Raw genomic sequence first — 21,372 nt, 5'->3', positions numbered from 1 at the left:
AGTGTCGATCGCATAGAACTGTACTTTCAGTTGTGCCAATACAAACGGGGTAAGTCACATTTCGTCCTGACATATTTTTTGTTAGCACAATTCTTTGTCTGTGTTTTTTTGTTTACTATTATTATTATTATTATATTTTGTCAATAGTAGGTCAAATTTATTGAATTTTCATATGCAGGTTCATGTGAGTTATTTGTGTATAAAGCTAATTAAGTATTGAATTTTGATAACAACCATCATAACCCAATAAAAGTTAAAAAATGTATTATGAGCTTTGGCATGTTAGTGATGTGATATTCATTGGCTATTCAGCTTCACTTTCTTTGTTTGAATTTAATTTTTTTAATGAAGTTTTCATCCAAAAGAAAGAAGGGAGGATAACAACCCATGTTAAGAAAAAAAGGAATGAATACAATATCATATTTTGGTTATTTTACTCATGAAATTATATTAATTTTCTTTGCTTCAATTTTAGTTGATTATTTTAGTTATTTGATCCATAATTTATCCCTCCCTTTCTCATTCAGAATTTATATTACTCATCACTCAAGTGTCATAATATTATTTTTATCATATTTTTTTATTTTTCAAGTACAATTTTAACAATACAATTCCAAAAAATATAAAAGAAATGTTGAATTCCTTTTCTAACAAAAATATATTATAATTGCGATGAGTCATATCAAATGAAGTTTGTTTAGAAATGTTATATTGATTGTGGTGGTAGGACAAGGGTTTAATTGATGATATGAGTGTATTAAGTTTGTAATGTATGAATTTAATTAACTTAATTGTTTTTTAATCAAAACATAATATCTATATAAAAATTATTAAAAATTGACAAATTCATATCAAATTTTAACTCATAAACTAAAATTAAAATCAATTTAGTACTAATTAAGAATCTTCAAGATTACACTTTAGATATTGGATGTCATTGATTTTTGAATATATTTATTATATATTGATGTAATTTTTAAAAATACTTATGCTCACTAGAAAGGGATACACGCACAACGTGCGTGTTCAAATACTAGTAAGTTAAAAGGATGAAGGTAGTACTAATAGTATGGACTTTGGAGGACCTATGTGAAATAATCAGTACTAGTAACTACCTGCTCCTTTTGTATCAATACAAGTGTGAAGAAGAAAAAAATTGTCCCAAAATAAATGTCTAAGTTAAGATAAAAATAAATTAGTATGTTTTATCAACTATAGTATATCCTTAATACTCCATGTAATAGTGTTAAATTTTTTGGAGACATTTATTAAATAAAAATACTTTCTTTATTTGAATTTATATGACATCTTTTATATTTTGAGAGTTAAACAGTTTAAGTTTGATAAAAAATTTGCACGTGAAATCTTCAATTTTTTTGAAATGAAATTTATATATTTGTAAACTACGTAAAAGGTATTATGAGTCACGATAATTAATAATTCAAAATGTCTAAAAGATCTATGAAAAATTTATGATCAAATATAGACTTGTTTGACTCTTGTAATTCGAAAGATGACATATAAAATGGGACGGAGAGAATAGTAGCTAAGTAAACTTTATATTATATTTATTGATATCTTAAAAGAAGGTGATTTTTTACTAGGATGACAATTATTTTTAGACAGGAAATAGTAACAAATATCATTGGGATTTGGGCCTTTAACATGGCGATAAAATGCTATTTTCCCATTTTTTGCTCCTCATCATCTTGCATCAAGCCAAGTAAGTTGATAATGATCTTGTCATGCCGTCGTATGTGCCTACATTTTTTTCAATTGTATTGTTTATATCTCATCATAGTGATATTTAATAATATTTACGTCCTTTTTACTAAAGCGAGGCCTACGTTCAGGACGTAATAAAATTTGGTAAACCCTACTCAAGTCTTGTTATAAAACTATGTGGGGTGATGTTTGCATACATCCCTCAGCATTTACAGTAATTAATGTAAGTTTTCACCTTGGTTTACGACTTAAAACCATAGCAAGTATGATTTGGTGTAAACACCGGGCGCAGGTAAACACAAAATACCTAAATGCTACCTTAACAAATATAGAACTTAAATGAGAAAGCATGTAAGCAAAGTTATGTAAGCTTGATAGACTTAAAACAATTTGTATCTCGTCCAGAATGGAAAAGGACTTATTGCGCTTAATGAATAGAAACGTCAAATTTGGAACCATTTTAACAACAAGAGCTCTCAAACAGCTCCATATACATGATAGCAAGAAGCTAACCAGGTGGTGTGAAGTTACTTACATATTGTCATTACTTTTTAACTTAGTGCATCCACTTCATCCAAAATCTACAGCTTTCTGTGACGGACCATGATAGATGTGGTTAAAATTCGAAAGAGGGTTGAAAAGAATGTGTCTCTTTCCAGGAAGGATGAATTATTGTATGTTAAAGATTAATGTTCCTTCGCTTGAAAAAGTGACACTGGATCTGCCAAACATGGATTGGCCACCGGGACTCAAAAATCAGCATTTCCTAGAACAGTGATTGGACTGGTTTTGGAGACGATAAAGTTGCCACGGACTTGAACTGTCAATTCAAATGGAAGCTTCAGTATACAGAGTGCAATGTTAAACAGCTGATACATGTGGTTGTGACAGAGTTTCTTACCTTTGGTTGTTTATACTTTTCACGAATGGCATTCAGAGTGCTTCCACTGGTGTTCATCTGTAAATCTTGCAGCAAAAGAACTGTAGTTTTCAGATCTGACGCCTTATATGTAGTGTAGTGCTCCAAAGTTGAATTCTGCAAGACATTTCAGGAGTTATTTTGTGGTTGCATTCAATTGCAAAAAAAGATGACAGGATCAAGGTGCAAAAAAGTTGCATACCCATGGGTGGTTAGATTGATCAAGTGTCCATCTGGCTAGAAATACAGCTGATGCAGCAGTAACAGATGGAAGAAACTTGAGAAAACTATATTCAGCTAGTGTTAACTCTGCTAAATAGTTTGCCATGAATTCCAGTTCAACAGAGGGAACCTGTAGGTTGGAGAAATTTAATTTGTCATATAAGCTTCATTTTCTAGGACCCAAACCAAAAGAAGAAGGATATCTCATCTACCTCATAAGAAGCTTGTGATGCTTGAACGAATCTCCTAAAAACAAAGGACAATGACACAAATAAGGAGCCTACTCTCACAAGTAACATGATTAAATTTGCATGTATTGCTAATTACAGGTACCTCAGGAACTTTTTGGTGGTCGGAGCAGCAAGTTGAAAGCCCAAAAAATTCAGAACCAGACTTTCCATTCTTACTACCTGACAATGGATATGCAATTAGTAATTAGCCTTTTCACATCCACAGGGAACTTCAAGTCGTATTATAGAAGACATAGGAAAACATTTGGGAAATGTTCAGATCATTACTCAAGTAGGAAAAAAGTATGCATCCAAGATATCAAGAGAAAGGAAAGCTCAGAGCTAGATGAGGCAATCTAGATCTTCGCTTTTAAGAAGATAAACACAAGGGGGTAAAGCAATGTAGCTAGGATAAGCAAAAACCGTCAAAAGAACTAGCAGAGGAATGCAAGGTGTGGGTCTTATACAGTTATCAGTTTACAAGGACAAATTCTGAAAGACTAGTTGGATGCATAAGGTACAAAATGTTATAACAGACCTTGGGCTTGACCCTCAAAGTTAGCTCATGAACTGAGGATGGTTGAAAAGCATATAAGAGCTACAACCTTTACTCTCAACCACTGTGGGTTGAGAATATCACATAGCACGGGAGCTCAATATTGAGTGACTAAACATCAAGGATGGGTACCAACGACAAATACAACCAGGAGAAATGATATTAAAGAATCTAAAGCAACTCATCGTGCTTCTAACACTAATTGAAACTAAAGTTATTCAATTGCTCTTTATCACATAACATATCTCCAAGTACCAACACTAATTGAAACTAAAGTTATTCAATTGTTATCACATAACATATCTCCAGGTACCTCTTTCTCCACATAAAAGAAAATTACGACTAGATCAGCATTGGAATGAGCATACCTCTTCTTTCGAGTAAGTGTTGTCCGTAATAAAGCAAAATTCTTCCACACGAGGTGCACAAATTTCTTCATATTTGCTACAAGCAAAAAAGAAAATAAAAGATCACATACTGCAGAAAAATTACAATGAAAAGATGCAGATGGAAGTACATATAGTTTCTCTTTACTGAAAGTCTGAAACTACAAATAATTCTAAAAATTGGCAAAGTATATTACCGTGTTGAATAGCACATGCACATACAAGTTAAAAAAAGGGGAATGTTAGTTAAATGGCTCTATTTCCCACAAGCTACCACGGTAAAAAAAGGAAAATCTTTGTGATCTACAAGTTTATAAATGTAAAAACTGTTTAGTCTACCCTATAACCTGACATCCTTGAGTATGAATATCCAAAAATGATTTACTTACGAAGCAATTAGCATGCAGGTAACTCCAAGCAGCTGCAGTTTTTGTTTTTCAATGTAATGCTCAGAAAGGAACCTATCAATAAGATGTACAGTCAGGTAAAGAGTGTCCGGAACCAGCCTATATTCTTCAGATACCTGCAAGAGAGAGAACAAAATGCTGGTCAACGGATAGAATTTTCACCGTCATGCAAGATAAGCATATCCAATACTTCATAAGCAGGAAAAGAGCTTTTCAAAAGTAAGTCTGAATTCCATAAGCCAGTGCCATTATCAATATGCATATCAATGGCGGAAATGTAAAGGCTCTTTTGATTTCCAGTAAACAAAAATAATTCAAGCAATAAGTCCCCGACTACTGATGAATGTTTCATTTCCATTTTCATATCTTGCATAGATAATACATGCATAACTTATGAGGGAACTTAAGAATTATTTTACCCAGGATAAAATACTGAATAATAATTGGTATATTAGCAATAGCTTGGTAAGAGAGCACTTTAAAGAGAATAACACCGTTAAAGTATTGCACCTCTCATCATAGTTAACAGACTTATTTTCTTAATAGAGAAATATAAATCATGAATGTATCATAATATCTGCTTATGATATTCCAAAATGAAAAAGGAGAGATGTATAGGCTAAAGGGTCACTTGGTCATTTAGACAGAAATCATGACTGTAGAATAAATATGAAATTTCCTATCAGAACTAACATTTGATGAAATGCTTTAAGGGAAAAAACATATGTGATCTTCCAGGGAGGGTAACCATAAAAATTAAACAAGACAATAATGCTTGAATATGAAGCAAAAAATTTCAGTTGGTGATGCCTTCAAAAAAAGGAACAGTTCATCCAATGATCATAGAAAAGGTAATCAACAAAAAGGTTTTCTACTATCACAACTTAGGTCCATATGTGAAGATTTTGTTTATAAAGAACCACAACATACTCTTTAAGATAATATCTCATATTATTAAGCAGCGTTAAAACATCCAAGTAAAAGCAAACTGACCTCCACAAGCCAATCAATAAGAATACTTCGCATACCCTTGTTAATGTCCCGCTGAAGCTTTTCCATATAATTAAAGGAAGGCCGCCGGTCAAGCTGTTGGTGAGATGAATTTGTCATTTAGTAATTGAGAAACATAAAGTCTTATGTTAACAAAGAAAAGGAAGGGCACTCTTAAACTTGTTCAGAAGTATTTAAACTATTTCATTGCAATTATCCATGATAATATTTGTTTAATTAACAACTAAAGGCAACATTAAACTTGATATTGTTTAGATGGTTACAGATGCCTAGTGCTATCACTAGACTTATCAACAATTCAACAGTGCATCAGTAATTTTTCAAGTAGTAATAGGAATGCACTAGTCATACTAACCTCCATGGCTTGCAAATTGTTATATATATCAGGAGCATACAGACTACACATTAGTGGATCCTTGTGTTTTGAATCTATATCTGCAATACTAAGGGAATTGGAGCCTTCCTGTTTCAAGCAAACCTTGCTTTCATCTGCATGATGGAACAGAAACAAATAAGCACCTTCTAGAAAAGAACATAACAATAGGAAGATTTCCTTTCAAGACTAATAATGCTTTCATGCAATGTTAAGATGATGATTAAATTTTGCAGGCAATGCCAGAAGATCAAACAGATTAATAAGTTTTCCTCCTACAAACAGTTTTGGCTTTTTACCTTTTTGGGAAAAGGTTTTGCAGTCCATCCATTTGCAAAATGAACACAAAAACGCCCTTTGTATTGGAGACATAAAATAACCATTTCCGTAGAACCACAAAGACATATCACCCATGAGGAACTATGCACTCAATTGGTTTCTTCGCTCTTTCTGTTGCATATATTACATTGTCTCTATACTTCCAGTTATTCGAGGGTTACCATTTCTTCTGATGGTTCTACAAGTCAGTTACTTCACATTGCAGTGAGCAAGAGCTCTCTTTTGAGGTTTTATGAAAAATAGAAATTTTACACTGCTTTTCTTCAAACAGTTTACTGAATTAAGACTTACTAGAATGCAAAACAAAAAATGAGCAAAATGCAGTGAATGAAGTCTTTATAAACTTTCTTCTTGCTGCATATACAGTAGAGAACTTTAATAACCGCAAAAAAGTTATAAATTGCTATTCTAGAGGTTGTGCTTGGAATTATAACATCGAATTCAAATGGATGCCTATTGTAATAATGATATATCTGAGTTGGACAAAGGGCCATAAGTAGCTTTGCACTTTGAAATTTTAACTAGAACTATATGCCAGTAGAGGACACACATGCTTGTCGCGCTCACAAAGAATTATACGTGGTTTGAATAGAGCATTTCATAAAAGGATCAAATTCAAAGGCGTTGAATATAAATAAAAACTAGTTCACAGTTTCATCGTGCACAGCACTTTTAAGAAATATTAAGTTTTCAGGAAAGTTATGATTATCAAGTATCTTAGTTGCTGGTCTCTCCCGATAAGCAGGCAGCAATTACCACAGATTTTTTGAAATTTGAAGGAGCAGACATAGCTCAGTCATGGTAGTTGCACTTCAAACTATGTCTAAAGAGAGGGAATGAAGTCAACAAATTCCAAGGCTTTCAAATCTTGCATAATAGCACACAATAGCATACCTTTTGGTGTTGTAGTCTGGAGGGTAATGTCATTACATGAACTCCTATTCACAGGCATAAGATCAGCTAAACCACTCTGAGCGGCGGTGATATATTCACTTGGCTGAGTAAATGGGTGGTCCTTGAAGTGTGCTTGTGAACAGTGTTCTTGTGATTCCTCGACCTTTACCATTTTTGCTTCTTCAATCACACTCTCTTTTCTATCTTCAAGCTCAGGATTTTTCACCAAAAGAGCAGGTGTCACCTTTGAATTCCTCTTATCAGAGAATTTCTTAACCTATCACCATAGGACAAGTTGACATCATTGGCCAGAAGTTGATAAGTTTTTGAAACAAAGAAAAAAGATTTAGCACTGAATCTCCATCTTTTGAAACAAAGACATTAGTTCAATAACCAATAATTATGTTTAGCAGAATGATTTCATTTCCAAAGAGCAAATATGATATAACACATCTATTGAAGCTCACCTGAAATTTGCTTCCATTGATGCAATTCATGTACGGATTTTCACAAAGCACATTAGTGACATCCCTGAGAACAGCCCTTCGCTTAGGCTGTTGAGAAGCAGTACTGGAAGAATTAGCTGGTTTGTTCTCATCTGGGGCTGGTCTTTTGGATTTTGTTCCTTGAGTTACAAGTCCCTGTTTCTTATCCTGTCTGACAGATGGGTGTAGAGGTGGTAGTCCTCCTGATGAACCCAAGGTTTTTGCCCGTGCTCTTGTGATTCGCATAGTAGGCCCTTTAAGATTAGAAGATCCAGTTGCCATAGTTGCATTCCTCATTGATCCAGGTGGTGACATGCCAATTGTCAGAGCTACAACTGCAGAGACAACATTGCATCATCTTTAACTTTTCATAGTCAAAGGTAAGAATGACCCCCAAAAAAAAGTTAAAAAAAAAAGGACTCCGCAAAAACAGATGCTCAACATGGACCAAAGAGTAGGGAACTTTAAAATAAGTCTCAATATGCAGGATCCAAGAACTTGATGAAACAGCACAAACATCATTCTTCAGCAGTGTTGTCAAAGGCAGAGGAAGATTCAAAGGTCTTGGGCTTTAAGCACAACACACATCCAAAAAATGTTCTAGTAAAGGGCCTGATGAAGATAAAAAGTAAAGGATGTATATGCAATACAAGAAAACAAAATTATAAAAAAAAAAAACAAAAAAAAACACAAATTACATGGACAAAGCTTTAGGGCCTTAATGACATTATTCCCCAGAAAGTTTAGAACGTTGAAGTTTCGGCAAATATGTTTCCAGGTACACCAGTGTAAGAAGATAACTAGTGCCTGATTGGACTCTGACATGCAATCATGTGAACTAATGAGATTTAGGAAGATCACAAATCAAGCAACTATTATTAACTGGTATAGTGACTTGAACTTGGAGCCTTCTTAGTCAGTTAAATACACGCAAGTTATGCCAGTTTGAGCTACTAATGTCTAAGCAGAAAGTAACTTCTACAAACAGAAGTTAGCATAACCCACACTATTGATGCAATCTTTAAGTCATAATAATATTTCAATTATAACATTCACTTATGAATAAACTGAAATAGCAAAGAGAAGAAGTAAAGAACAAGTTGGAAGATTAGGAGTTTATGTTAACATATATTATGAAAGTCAATCGTACCAAAGAACAAAATAATGTAATAAACTACAATTGAAAAAGTCGATCACACTTAGTTTTCTTCTTTTCCTCAGCTGTGGTCCTTATATTTTCTCATTGTGCTGACTTTGTTTATTTCTTTTGTAGATTTTCCCATGACTACCTAGCAGACAAGGACACACTTTTATTTACAGAGATTATCTTTATACATTTCAAACTCTTCCATGAAAGAGGGTCTTAAATATCAGAGAACCACCAGCATCCACTAGCAATCTACTGAAGTAGACTAAAAATAAAGAGTTTCAAGCCTGTGAATGAGCTGAAACACAAATATGTATCTTCAAATGCAGCAGGCACAAGAGACTGTTTGTCTCATTTGATCAACCAAGGGTCAATAAACAACAATAGATACAATCATATATTCTAATTCAAAGCAGAAAGAGATTGTGTGGAGAGAAGCAATGACAAAAAAGTGTTACAAATTTGATAACAAAGATATATTTATGTTCACATCTAACATTTGATGAGATCTTATCTAAGGCTCTATCCCACAAGAAACTGCCAAGACCATATGATTTTTGTGTTCCCATATTTTGCTGTGAGTTTGTAGTGTGTTCTTAACTGGCTTGTATCATCCCAAAAAAATGACATCATATGTAGGACATAAGTCTATATTTTGAATAGTGATATTCACCTGCATTGTCTTCCACCACAATTCTAGAGCTTTATATAAATAAGGAGCAACTGTCACTGTACTCTTGAATCAGGGACGAGCCTGCATCAAACATTCATTGAATAACTTAAGCTTTAAGGTCTAAAAGGGAAAGATAGCACATTCCATTTGCATGGAGAGTTCTACAAATGCAAAAAAGAAAGCACCTACTCATACATTGTTGCTGCAAATTAAGTCATGTATACAATTCAATCTCAAAGTTTAGCACCAATATATTCAAAGGTAGATACAGTATATGATAGACGATTTAAAGAACTTTAATCCATAAACAAATAAATCAAAAGATATCAGTCATCTTGGTTATGCAATTTAACTACTGAAAAATTGTAGGAATTCTTTAAAATCTCTCAGTTTGATCTAGCTGAAGATCTTCTACAAATCCGCAAAAACTAAACCTTAAAAATAAAAAACTACACTAAAATTTCTAAGAATAGCATGACAGATCCATCAATTGTTCTTCAATTGGAAATTCAAGTCCATTGTAAAATCAATGTCCTCCTAAGTTGTAAATCCACAAGAAAAGCAAAAGTATAAATTCAAATTATTTTTTTCAAAACCAATCTGGAAAAATAAAACTAAATAGCTTTAAAACTCAAAGAATCAACCAAAACACATCAAAATTTAATTTGCTTAATCACAACTAAGTATAAGAAACTGAAAATGGCAATTAACAAAACCAAATAATTTCTTTTCTCAAAAGAAACTAGAAAAAAATAATTTAGAAAAAGCTTTCAGACCTCAAAATTCAACCAAAATGCACTATAAAAATTTTTTAAAAAAAAGTAAAAACAACAACTAAGAACAAAAATAGAAATTGAAAATAAATAATCCAAATCAATTTTTTCATAAGTAACCAGAAACTGAAAATCAAAGAACCTCAAAATCCAACAACAATGAACCATAAAAAAAAAACTCAAAAAAATACAACCAGCAACAACAACAATAGAAATTAAGCAAATCAGGACTCCAGAAATTAAGGAAAAATGGAAGAAAAACTCTAAGCTCACAGATCCATAAGCAAATCCTCAAGGATTACTCAAAATAGAGCTAAAATTTTTCAAAATTTCAAAATAAATCCCTTATTCACCTACAAGGCTATGATACATTGCAGCTAATCTACAAATACAATATCCATATCGATATGTACACATAAACAAGTACATATCAAACATGTATGTATAGGTCTAAGCTGAGCTTACTAAGCATTATTAACAGCTCATGAGCTGCCTGCAACACCGTTCTACGGCGGTGCCTCGATTGCAGAGCTAGGGTTTCTACCTTCTCCGATCGGTCATACAATCAATGTAGCTCGTCTGTGTGGTTCCAGAGGGGTGGGTGGGGGTGGGGGGTGAGAGAGTGAAGAGCGTAGAGTGGTGATACATATATAACACTGTAGATGTGGAAAGGGGTAGGGTGGGTGGAGTGGGGTGGGTGGGGAGTGAGAGCGGGATGGTCCATAGTTCAAACTTCTGATGCTGCAAGCTCCCAAAAAAAAAAAAAAAGGAAAAAGAAAAAGAAAAGAGTTTTTTCAAATTTTACACTCTTTTTTTCTACTGAATTTTTTCAGGGCATTTAATTGTTTAATTCTTCTTTCTACATCAATGGGTCCATTTTCTCCATTAGTACTCTTACTATTAGATTATTTTGCAAAAGAAATATTGTCACGAAATTCTCACTCTTTGAGTAAATGAAAGTGTTAACTTTACTAATTTATTTATTTTTTAAGAGTTTAATAAAAAATTTATTATTAAATTTGAAAAGGAGTTTAGAAAATAATGTCACGAGCTTCTCGTTGTCGTGGTATTCTCGAGATCAAAGAATATATTTTACTATGTGCTTGACGAATATAGATCATGACCTGGCACAAACAAAATAAATACTCAATAGAATGTCTACTTTAAACGTAATTTGAGGATATAAAAGTTTGACCGAAATTTAGAGAAATAAGTGATATTAAGCGGAAATAAAATTAGAACTAAAACAAATAAACAAACAAAAAAAATAGAAATTTGAAATTTATTTTTAAAAGTAGAGGAAAAGAATGTGATTAATTATTTCATGATAAAATATATTTTTATCATAAATTTGTATTTACTAAAATTATTCCTCTTCAATTGAAGTGTTTACCAAAAATACATAATTAAAATATCATAATGAAAAACATTAAAACTTGTTTAAATAGGAGTAATATTTATCATTAAATCTTTTGTTATAATTTTAAATTCAAAAATAACTTTTAAAAGAGTTGATATTATATATAAAATTAAAAAATTATTCAAATTAAACTAATTTTAAAAATTTATTACTTTGCTCGCGGTTTATATAAACAGTGAGCTAACACAAACAAAAAAAGGAAATAAAAATGTTTATTTTACTTATTTTTTAAAAATATCTAAAACTTATTGAGAGAGTTAAAGAGTTTAATAAATAATTACAGTATTATATTTGAATTTTTTTTATTAGAAATAATAAAATATTTATAAGTTTTTATATATATACCAAAAAAAAGTATATAATGTTATTTTATTGGTTTGTCTTACTTCTTTTTAATTCGTTTCAGAGCATTAAAAGAAGTTTTTGTCTTTCTTATCAATTTTTAAATTTAACTTTCCACATGACATATTTAAAACTATAAGATTAAAAGATATTTTGATGTGTGTGTATATATATATCTTCTTTATTTTTTAGAAATTCATGTTAAGTCAAAATAGGACAAAATATTAAAATAATTGAGTTATTTTTTATCAGAAAAATAACTTTTTAATCAACAGATAAAAATAACTTTGCATATAAAAATGATCTTAAAGTATAATCACAATTTTGCTTCTTAAAAAAATAGAAATTTGAAATTTATTCTTAAAGTAGAGGAAAATAAGTGGTTAATTATTTCACTATAAACTATATTTTTATCATAAATTTATATTTGCTAAAATTATTCCTCTTCAATTGAAGTGTTTACGAAAAATAAATAATTGAAATAACATTATGATTAATAATAAAATTTGTTTAAATAGGAGTAATATTTATCACTAAATCTTTTATTATAATTTTAAATTCAAAAATAACTTTTAAAAGAGTTGATCAAACACAAATTATAGATGAAATTATAAATTATTCAAATGAGACTATTTTTTAAAAAACTTATTACTTTGTGCACGATTTATATAGATCTTAAGCTAACACAAAACAAAAAAGAAAATGAAAATGTTTACTTTACTTATTTTTTAAAAAAACTAAAACGTATTCAAAAAATTAAAATAGTTTAATAAAGAATTATTTGTTATTATTATCATTATTATTATTTATTATTATTATTACTAGATTTGATTTTTTTTAGAAATAATGTTATAAAATTTCCCCTTTGAGAGTATCATAGACATTGAAGAATATGTAAGGGGGACTCAATATATTCAAAATCAGGGCATACGGCATACACCTTAGGTCTCCAAATTTGAGAATCCTTCAGTAATAATAAAATAATTATATTCAAGTATATTGTGTCTTTTTATTACTTTCTCTTACTTTTTTAGTTAGTTTCGAAATATTAAAAGATGTTTTTTTCTTTCTTATCAATTTTAAATTTAACTTTTCACATGACATATTTAAGACTATAAGATTAAATGACATTTTGATATATATAGATATATCTTTTTTATTTTTTAAAAATTCATATCAAGTCAAAATTAAACAAAATATTGAAACAATTAAGGTATTATTTATTGCAAAAGTAATTTTTTTTTTATCAAGAGATGGAAATAACTTTGCGTATCAAAAATATTAAGTATAATCACAATGTTGCTTCTTAAAAAATTAGAAAACTAAATTTCAAATAATTTTTATAAAAAAATTAAAAATTCAAACTCTTCAAATTATTATTTTCTTGACTCTAGATCACTTATTAGCTTGAACCGTTCTAACTTGTATAGATTATGAGTTCGCATAGATAAAAGTGTTTACTCTACTAATTTAAAAAAATTAAAACTTATTCAAAGATGGTAAACAAAGAAATTCATTTATTTAACACTTCATATTATTTTAATAAATATTAAATTTCTTTGTTATGTTTTGCTTGAGAAATATGTGTTCTTAACTTCTATAATCTTAAATGATTTATTTCATCTAATAATTATATCAGTGTACAAAATCAAGAACAATATGACTTTTTTTAAAAATAAAATAAAATCAAATGTTCTATATATGGTGAATAAAAAATAATTATCTCATCATAAAAATAATTTTTTTTTATTTCAATTTTTTTTATTTCTTTATTTGGTGATTAAGGTTCTTTGAATGGGGTCAGTGATTTGTAAAGATTGAAAATTGGATCCTACTAAATTGGTAGATTGGAAAATATATGACAATCAAGAAAATGGTCCTAAAATGAGCTAGTTTTCACATTTGTATTGACAAGAAATTAGATTTAAAATTAACCAAAAGTCTTTAGATTCGATTTTTATCATAATATATATAAAAAATATTTGGACATGTTTAAAAAATGGAACATATATATTTTTTTTAGTGTAAATTAATCAAATTTTTATATAACTATCATATCATATCATATAAGAGGGGGAAAACTAGACTCTAAACTCATCTCTTGTGATTAGTATTTTAAGTTTGAAGTTATAAGTATTTCATATGACTATTATAATTTCATCGACTATGACATGCTACCTATCTTTGTTTGGATTATCTCTTGTTCTTATAAACATTTAAATTGTTAGTAGACATTTTAACTCAATTTTTACTGTAAAAATTCTTATAGTTGGTAATTGATTGCTTAAATTGTATCATATTAGTTGTCATTTTTAAAAAGTTAAAAGATAACATTACTTATTTTATTTTTCTATCTAACCATTAATAATAATTGTATTTGAAAATTATAAACGGGTTCAATTATAAGATAAATGACACATAAATAGAGTAGATGTTCAAAGAAGAGAGATTACGACTCAAGACATAATAAAGATAAAGTAGTCAATATTTCTTTATATTTAATATATATTTTTGAAACGAGTAAACAAATACGACAGATAATTTTAAACAGGAAACAGGTAACATCCATCTAAAAAAATGGCCTCTTTGAGTAAGTTAGACAAAGTCAATTCCCCATATCATCAATGTCTAGTTCAATATTTAAAGGTTTAAAAAACATGAACAAAAAGGTTAAAAGCTTGAATTTCTCCTAGTATGTTACAACTTACAAGTGTTTTTTAATCACTTTTCTCAACAAAATTATTAATTTGTTATTATCGAAATTGAAAATCAGCACATGATTATCCAAATTACAGGGACAAAAATAATCCTCCTAAATGTATGTTAATGCATAATCATAACTTCTATAAACAATTAACTTTAAAATGTTTTACTTAGCATTCACGATATTAATGTTAATATGTTGTCACTTTCAAATGTATGCCCATGTCTAATATTAAGTTTTCAAAAGAGTATCAACAATCCATTGAGGTGCAAATAAAAAGTGTAAATTCATAGGATGTAAAATTTAATTTTCTTTGTTTTAAAGTATATCTCTTATAATGCATTTTTTTTTTGTTATTGGTATCATCGATGATATTTATATATATTATATGCTATTATATTTTCATGTCGTATTGATTTTCTTTAAATATAGAAATTATAAATAAAGAAAGCAATCCTCATAAAAATTGACGATATTATATTTAGATAAATAGCTCACATAGTAATATATATATATATATATATATATTGTAATATTTTAGATATATTTCTAATTATTAACTCAAAAAAAATATATTTAAAAACTCGAATGGCATAGTAAAGTCAATTTGTAGCATTGTGGGGAGACTTTTATACCAATTCGACACAAGAACCAAAGCTCAATGGATGGATACATTGGTAAGGGCAATGGGTTTATGTCCTTTTAAATAGGAAGAGACCTTTTGTCCGGGGTAATTTTGTCTTTTTTTTTATTGACGTAGTAATCTATCGAGGAAATGAGATTATTTATTCTCTTATTATTTAAATATAAAAAATGCTAATATTTTCAGATTCTTATATATAAAAATAAAAATCTCTTATAAAACAGATATAAAACTAAAAGTAAATTTGTATGCGATTAAAGAGTTGTTTCTCCCATCATTTCTATTTCGCTATTTATTACTCATTTGTGTGAATTAAATTTTTTTAATCACTTACAAAATAAATAAAAGAAAATGATATTTTCAAATAGTTTATGTATAAATGAAGATAGTTTTTAAAAGGATATAAAACTTTTTTTTAAAAAAAAACAAAACTTAGTGGCTTAATAGAATATTTTTCCAATTTATGTGTATTTCTAATATTATATTATTTGAAGGTCTCAACCTTCTAAGTTGACACATTTTTTCTGGCAGAATTAAAAACGAATTTTCATATATGGTTCACAATGACGTGATAATTACGGGGTTGTTATTATTAATCTTTGTTTAGTATTTTTTTTTCCTTTGACCAACACGATAAATCTTTAGTAAAACGTTCAAAATATTAATTATATATTCTCAATGAAATTTTAGTTTAATTTGAGAAGCTTGGAGTTATTTTACAGTTCATAATTCATCTAAAAATTATTATTTAAAAGAGTACATGCTATATAATCATATTAATTGAATTTTTTATATTTTAAAAACATATGTAATAATTCAACTTATTTTTAGTAACTGATTTAAGATCAGGAAGGTTTATTATCTTATTTAAAATGTAAAGAGGATATTATTTTTCTAATTAATAATGTTAAGGGCAAAAGCGATATTTAAAAAAACAAAAGTTATTTTATATGTTACAAGTGGCGATTATAAAATAGATTTTGATGTATAGAAAGATTCATATGTATCTAAGGTCATTAAATATGGAAATCAAACCAATATTCAGTCTAAAAATCTTGCATTCTGATCACTCCTAAAGTTTATTATTTTGATTGTGCGGTTTATTAAGTAATTTCTTTTTATTTGACTAGTTAATCAATTCACTAATAAAAAAGAAAAAAAGGAAAAATAACAATAATTGTTTTACAGGCCATCAAAAAATATTATGTCAAAAGCTGACATTTCATATCACTCAAAATATTTTTCTTCATCTAATATGAAAAATCAAAGATTTTAAGAACATACTAACAAAACGATAATAGATTGTATAGTCAATCTTCATCAATTATGTGTTTCTAAATTTATCGAACTCGATAACTTGACTTTTAACTCAGTATCTTGATGTTAAACTTTTCATTAATGTTGATTATTTTTATCTCATTATGATAATTTTTTATGAGAAACATTGTAAGTAAAAAAAACCTTTAAAAAAACCATTTAAAATAACATAAAAAGTAATTAACAAATGGTTGCGCCTTAAATGATGTCGTGTTATTAATAGCTTATCAATGAAATTACAACTTGAAATATTCATTTATAAAAATTTCTATTGAAATAGTAATAATTATGACATTCTAAATTTGAACTTTCACGTGATCAGACGTTTATTCCTAACTAAATAACCAATTTTAAGTTTGACAAATCAAACTGAAAATACTTATCACTTAATTATAATTAAATGATAAAAGGTATATATATACGCAAGATATATATCTTATATCTATTATTTCAATATAAATATTCGATGTAGATTAATTTTTTCCATCGATATTATATCCAAATATAATTTTGATCGACTTTCAAACACATACTCTTTTTCAATTATAAATTCAAACTAAGTTTTTTTGTCAATCAAATATTATCCAAATGCTTAGGTGTTTATGTGTTTTTTTTTTTCTAAAAAAGTGAATCGAAAAGAAAAGGTTTTAAATGCAAATTAATTTGCCAAAAAAAGAAGTGATAAACTTCTTTTTCTTTTATTTTTCAACTTTCACTCCTAAAACGTTTTTCACTTTTCCCCCCTCTATTATTTCAATTTAAGTCAACAAGATCTGAAATTACTATAAAAACATTACAACAATAACACAATTTTCAAATTTTGAAAACACTGTATCATTAATTTTCGAATGTAAAATTGTTAATGCATGTATCTACTAATTAATTAAATAAAATTTATGTAGTACATGACATTTGGACATAAAGTGATGTGAAATTTGAAAAAAAAAATCAAATATTTGGAAAAAATTTTTAAAAAAGAAGAAGACGGTATTTTTAAACTAAAAATGTGTTTGGACATGAATATAATTTGGAAAAATACTTACTTTTTTGAGATTGATTTAATTAATTAACATTTTATCATAAGATTTGATAGCCTGATTTCAAATCAACATTTATTTATGAAGCTCAATAATGCATATTTTCATCCCCAACTAATTTTACAAATACCAAAAGTTTAGTGTTAACACATTTGGTCAGTCGATAATTTGATTTTCTCTTCTTTCTTATGCTCATAGGTTAGTCTATTCGACTTTCTCTTGCAAGTCCTGTCTTTTCCGCTTTTGACTATGATTGTGCTCTATAGTGGTAGAACCTAGTGAATCAGGCATACTGCTTGACTTGTTTTTCTTCTCTCATGATATTTATGATATTGGTAAGTCGAACCTTCGCTATTGCCTATAACATATAAGAGGTCAAGGATCGAGTTGTCTGTTCATAGTTTCGCTTCTGCCATTCTGTTCCTGAGCTCTACCGTGGCCGCATTTCCTTGTGTTTTGAAGAGAAAAAAATATCACTGTCAATCTGAACGGGTCGATTTATTCGATCTAATTGTACCACGTAATCTTTAAAAACGTTCTGAGTGTATGTATATATATATATGGCTATTATTTAAAATAAACGACTATTTATGTTATATTCTTATTTATAAAAATGCTTAGAATTACTATAGTTTTTTTTCTTATTAGTTACCATGGAAGATAATTATCTTTTTTAAATTTCTCCAAGTTAAAAAAGAAAAAGAACCGTGCAATACTTTGGGGAAAAAAGCCCTTTAAGTTGAGAAAAAAGAAAAGAAAAGGATATCCCAGTATAATTTATCGAAAGTAAAAAGTGAAAAAAATGAAATAATTGTATGAATTTTCTTTTAAGTCAACAAGATCTAAAAACGTCAATAACAATATTATTGTGACAAAATTCAAATTTTTGAAAAAAATATTAGTGGGTCCATTGGCGCGGACCGCACTTCTCGTAACGATGTTGACCAAAAAGGGTGAAAGAAAAAAAAATAAAAACAATAACAAACTCTATATATCGAAAAAATATTAATAGCTCAATTAATTGACTATCTAATTTTTTATTTTATTGAGTCGATTCCCGCTCCTTCCGTCTCCAATCATTTTTTTAATAAAAATAAAAAAGCAAGTCTGACAAGCTAGGCTGTTAATTCAATAAAGAAAGTAATCCTTAGAATTCCTTTCTTCAGTGAAGGTTTGTTAGCTTATTGGAGTTTGAATTAAAACAGAATAGAATATACTACTATAAATTAAATTATAATAATAACACTATTATTAATACTTTATTATATAACTTAATTAACCAGTGAGACCACACTATATTCTAGGCTTAAAGCAAGACTAGGGTTTTGACCATCTCACATGTTTACCCCCTAGTCTTCTTATTCTAAACATATGTTTAAATTAAGAGCGTCGGGATTCTATATTTTATAAAATATAATAATAATATGTCAGTTTAATTTTATAAGTAGAATAAAAAGAAGACTAATACAGAAACTTTACTTTCTTTTTATGAGGTAAAAATTACCTAAAGATTGTTTCCGGAAAAAAAAATTAATTTTTAAAAAAGTTGTTATTGCTTAGAAAAAAAAGAGACCATTGTTTTATATAGTTACATAATTCATCGATTATATTATATCAAATTCTTAGCTAGTAAGAGTTAAAATTATTATTTGAACTCATGTGTATGATTTTATATTTGAAAAAATTGATAAGATATATAATGGATTGGACCAATGAGAATATAGCAAGTGGCCAGTAAATATAATTGGGATAATTTGATTGATCATATGTTATATGTGGCCATGTGGGGGTTGAATTGGCTCCTTTGTCTATTTATTTTTTTTTTAAAAAAAATTTATGTTAAAGTCACGGGGAAGAAGGTGGGAAACATGGCATGGGCGGTAAATATATATTAAGATAAATTGAAATAACTCGGTCGCGTTATCGAGTTGATTGATTATGTAATCTCTTATTAAGAGATTTCAGGTTTAAAATTTTACAAATATTTTTTTGATTGATTCGTCTTATAAAGCTTATTTAGTACAATTTAATTGTGATTCATGTATGTCTTGACAGTTATAATTTAATTATAATTTAACCTCTAAAAATAACACTTAAATGACAATTTAATATTCCGTTGATTATATTTTTATTTAGTTTGTTTAATAATTTTTTAGATTATGATCTAAATAATTCATGTATTATAAAAGCAATAAACATAGGGCAGTGTACTAAATGGTTATCCCATAAAAGACAATTGACACAAACTTCTTCTTAATTGCGATGTGTGAGCTATTGATCTATTCGTAATATAATAATTTTAACGGAAAAAGGTTTAATATATCTCTTAATTTTGTCATTTAGCTATGATATACCCCTTATTATGGAAGTGACTCATATATATCCCTACTTATAAATAAATGACTCACATATACCCTTTTCCTCTAACGGAAATGAAAAAAAAATTAATGTTAATTTAATTTTTTATTATTTTTTTCTAAAAAATATAATCCCATATGAGTAAATATAATTCTCGTCAAACATATTTTTTTGATTTTTTTTCTTTCAATGACTAATTTAGAATTATTATTTTGATAATCAAATTTATTTATGTTTCATTAATATTCTTATAAAACTTACTGTAGATGATAAAACATTTTTCTTCGAATACAAAAATCAAATTACAATATAGACAAAAAAAAATAATTTAATTTTTTTTCTTTAAACTAAGGAATGAAAAAAGAGAGAATAAGAATAAGAATAAGAAACTCAAATGATTATAATAAAAGAAGTCAAAAAATATTTTGTGTATGATAAAAATTTAAATCTACCTAACTTTGATAGAAAAATCATATATACCCCTAAATCATTTTTTAAAAAAAAATTAAAAGTAAAAAAAATAAATTTAAAACTAATTTTTTTAATTTCGTTAAATGAAGGTTATATGTGAGCTCATTTTATAACAAAAGAGGTATATGTGAGCAGTTTGTATAACAATAAGGGTATATATGAGTTACTTTCATAACGAGGGGTATATCATATCCAAACAACAAAGTTGAGGGGTATATCAGACCCTTTTCCCTAACTTTAATGATTTTATTTTGAAACATTTTACTGGAGTCTTTGCATGAGTTGCATCTCCAAACTTACTTTTTATTTTACTCTCTAAATATAGAATTATTTATTTATTCAAATAACTAACTTCAATTTAATTTCCTATTTCATCTCAAAAAAGAAATCTTTTCTCCTTTTTAGATATTATATTACTATTTTTATTTTATTTTTATTTCTTATTTCATAATATAAATCATTACTTCTTTTTACAAATAATCACTCTATACTCTATATTATCTTTATGTATTATAAAATTTTGTTCTTTTTTGAATTCTTCATTTAACAATTATATTTTATTTTAAATTTCTAAATAACATAAATTACAATAGATATTATATATAATACATATTAATGAACAGTTCAAATAAAGTGAAATTACTGATGAAATACATAATAAATATTGTATAATGTAAAATTTATTTTAAAATTTACATAAATACTCAATTTTCAAAACTGTTATGTTGCTTCTATAACTGTTCTATTAATGTATAACGGAGTTCAAAATGAACAACTTTTTGTCCTTATTACTTTACGCGTGTCTAATAATTGTTTAAATTAACAATTTAATCTTGTATCCAATTATTTTTTGTACTAATTTACTCCCTATATTTCATTTTAAACTATTGCATCAAATATTTTCATATTTAAATATAAGATGAAATTGTTAACTGAAACA

At 28.1% G+C, this 21,372-nt stretch overlaps 1 protein-coding gene across 2 annotated transcripts; it reads right to left on the bottom strand.

Moving 5' to 3' along the window:
* Positions 1–2,077: 2,077 nt before the first annotated feature.
* On the bottom strand, positions 2,078–10,747 carry LOC107023924 (cyclin-A2-2-like). Of its 2 annotated transcripts, none has more exons than XM_015224770.2 (13): positions 10,606–10,747; positions 9,368–9,448; positions 7,530–7,882; positions 7,063–7,339; positions 5,812–5,945; positions 5,439–5,531; positions 4,428–4,561; positions 4,021–4,096; positions 3,200–3,276; positions 3,079–3,112; positions 2,847–2,996; positions 2,627–2,761; positions 2,078–2,545 (listed from the first exon to the last, which is right to left on the bottom strand). In XM_015224770.2, exons 3-13 carry the CDS (start codon positions 7,860–7,862, stop codon positions 2,492–2,494), a joined length of 1,497 nt encoding a protein of 498 aa, XP_015080256.1. In that variant the 5' UTR covers positions 7,863–7,882; positions 9,368–9,448; positions 10,606–10,747; the 3' UTR covers positions 2,078–2,491. The 2 variants fall into 2 exon arrangements, with proteins under 2 accessions (XP_015080256.1, XP_015080257.1); XM_015224771.2 differs by having other exon boundaries at positions 10,685–10,746.
* Positions 10,748–21,372: the final 10,625 nt, after the last annotated feature.

The sequence above is a fragment of the Solanum pennellii genome, chromosome 6 (genome assembly GCF_001406875.1).
Source record: "Solanum pennellii chromosome 6, SPENNV200".
Taxonomy (NCBI): domain Eukaryota; kingdom Viridiplantae; phylum Streptophyta; class Magnoliopsida; order Solanales; family Solanaceae; genus Solanum; species Solanum pennellii.
The sequence above is the reverse complement of the archived record's forward strand: the minus strand, read 5'-3'. Positions and strand labels throughout refer to the sequence as shown.

Excerpts from the sequence above, each read along its gene's own strand:
- LOC107023924 (XM_015224770.2), bottom strand. The coding sequence starts at position 7,862 with ATGTCACCACCTGGATCAATGAGGAATGCAACTATGGCAACTGGATCT. Across the intron at positions 5,946-7,062 it reads CCAGACTACAACACCAAAAG|ATGAAAGCAAGGTTTGCTTG; the intron begins GTATGCTATTGT and ends TCCATCATGCAG. Across the intron at positions 2,762-2,846 it reads ATCAATCTAACCACCCATGG|AATTCAACTTTGGAGCACTA; the intron begins GTATGCAACTTT and ends AATGTCTTGCAG.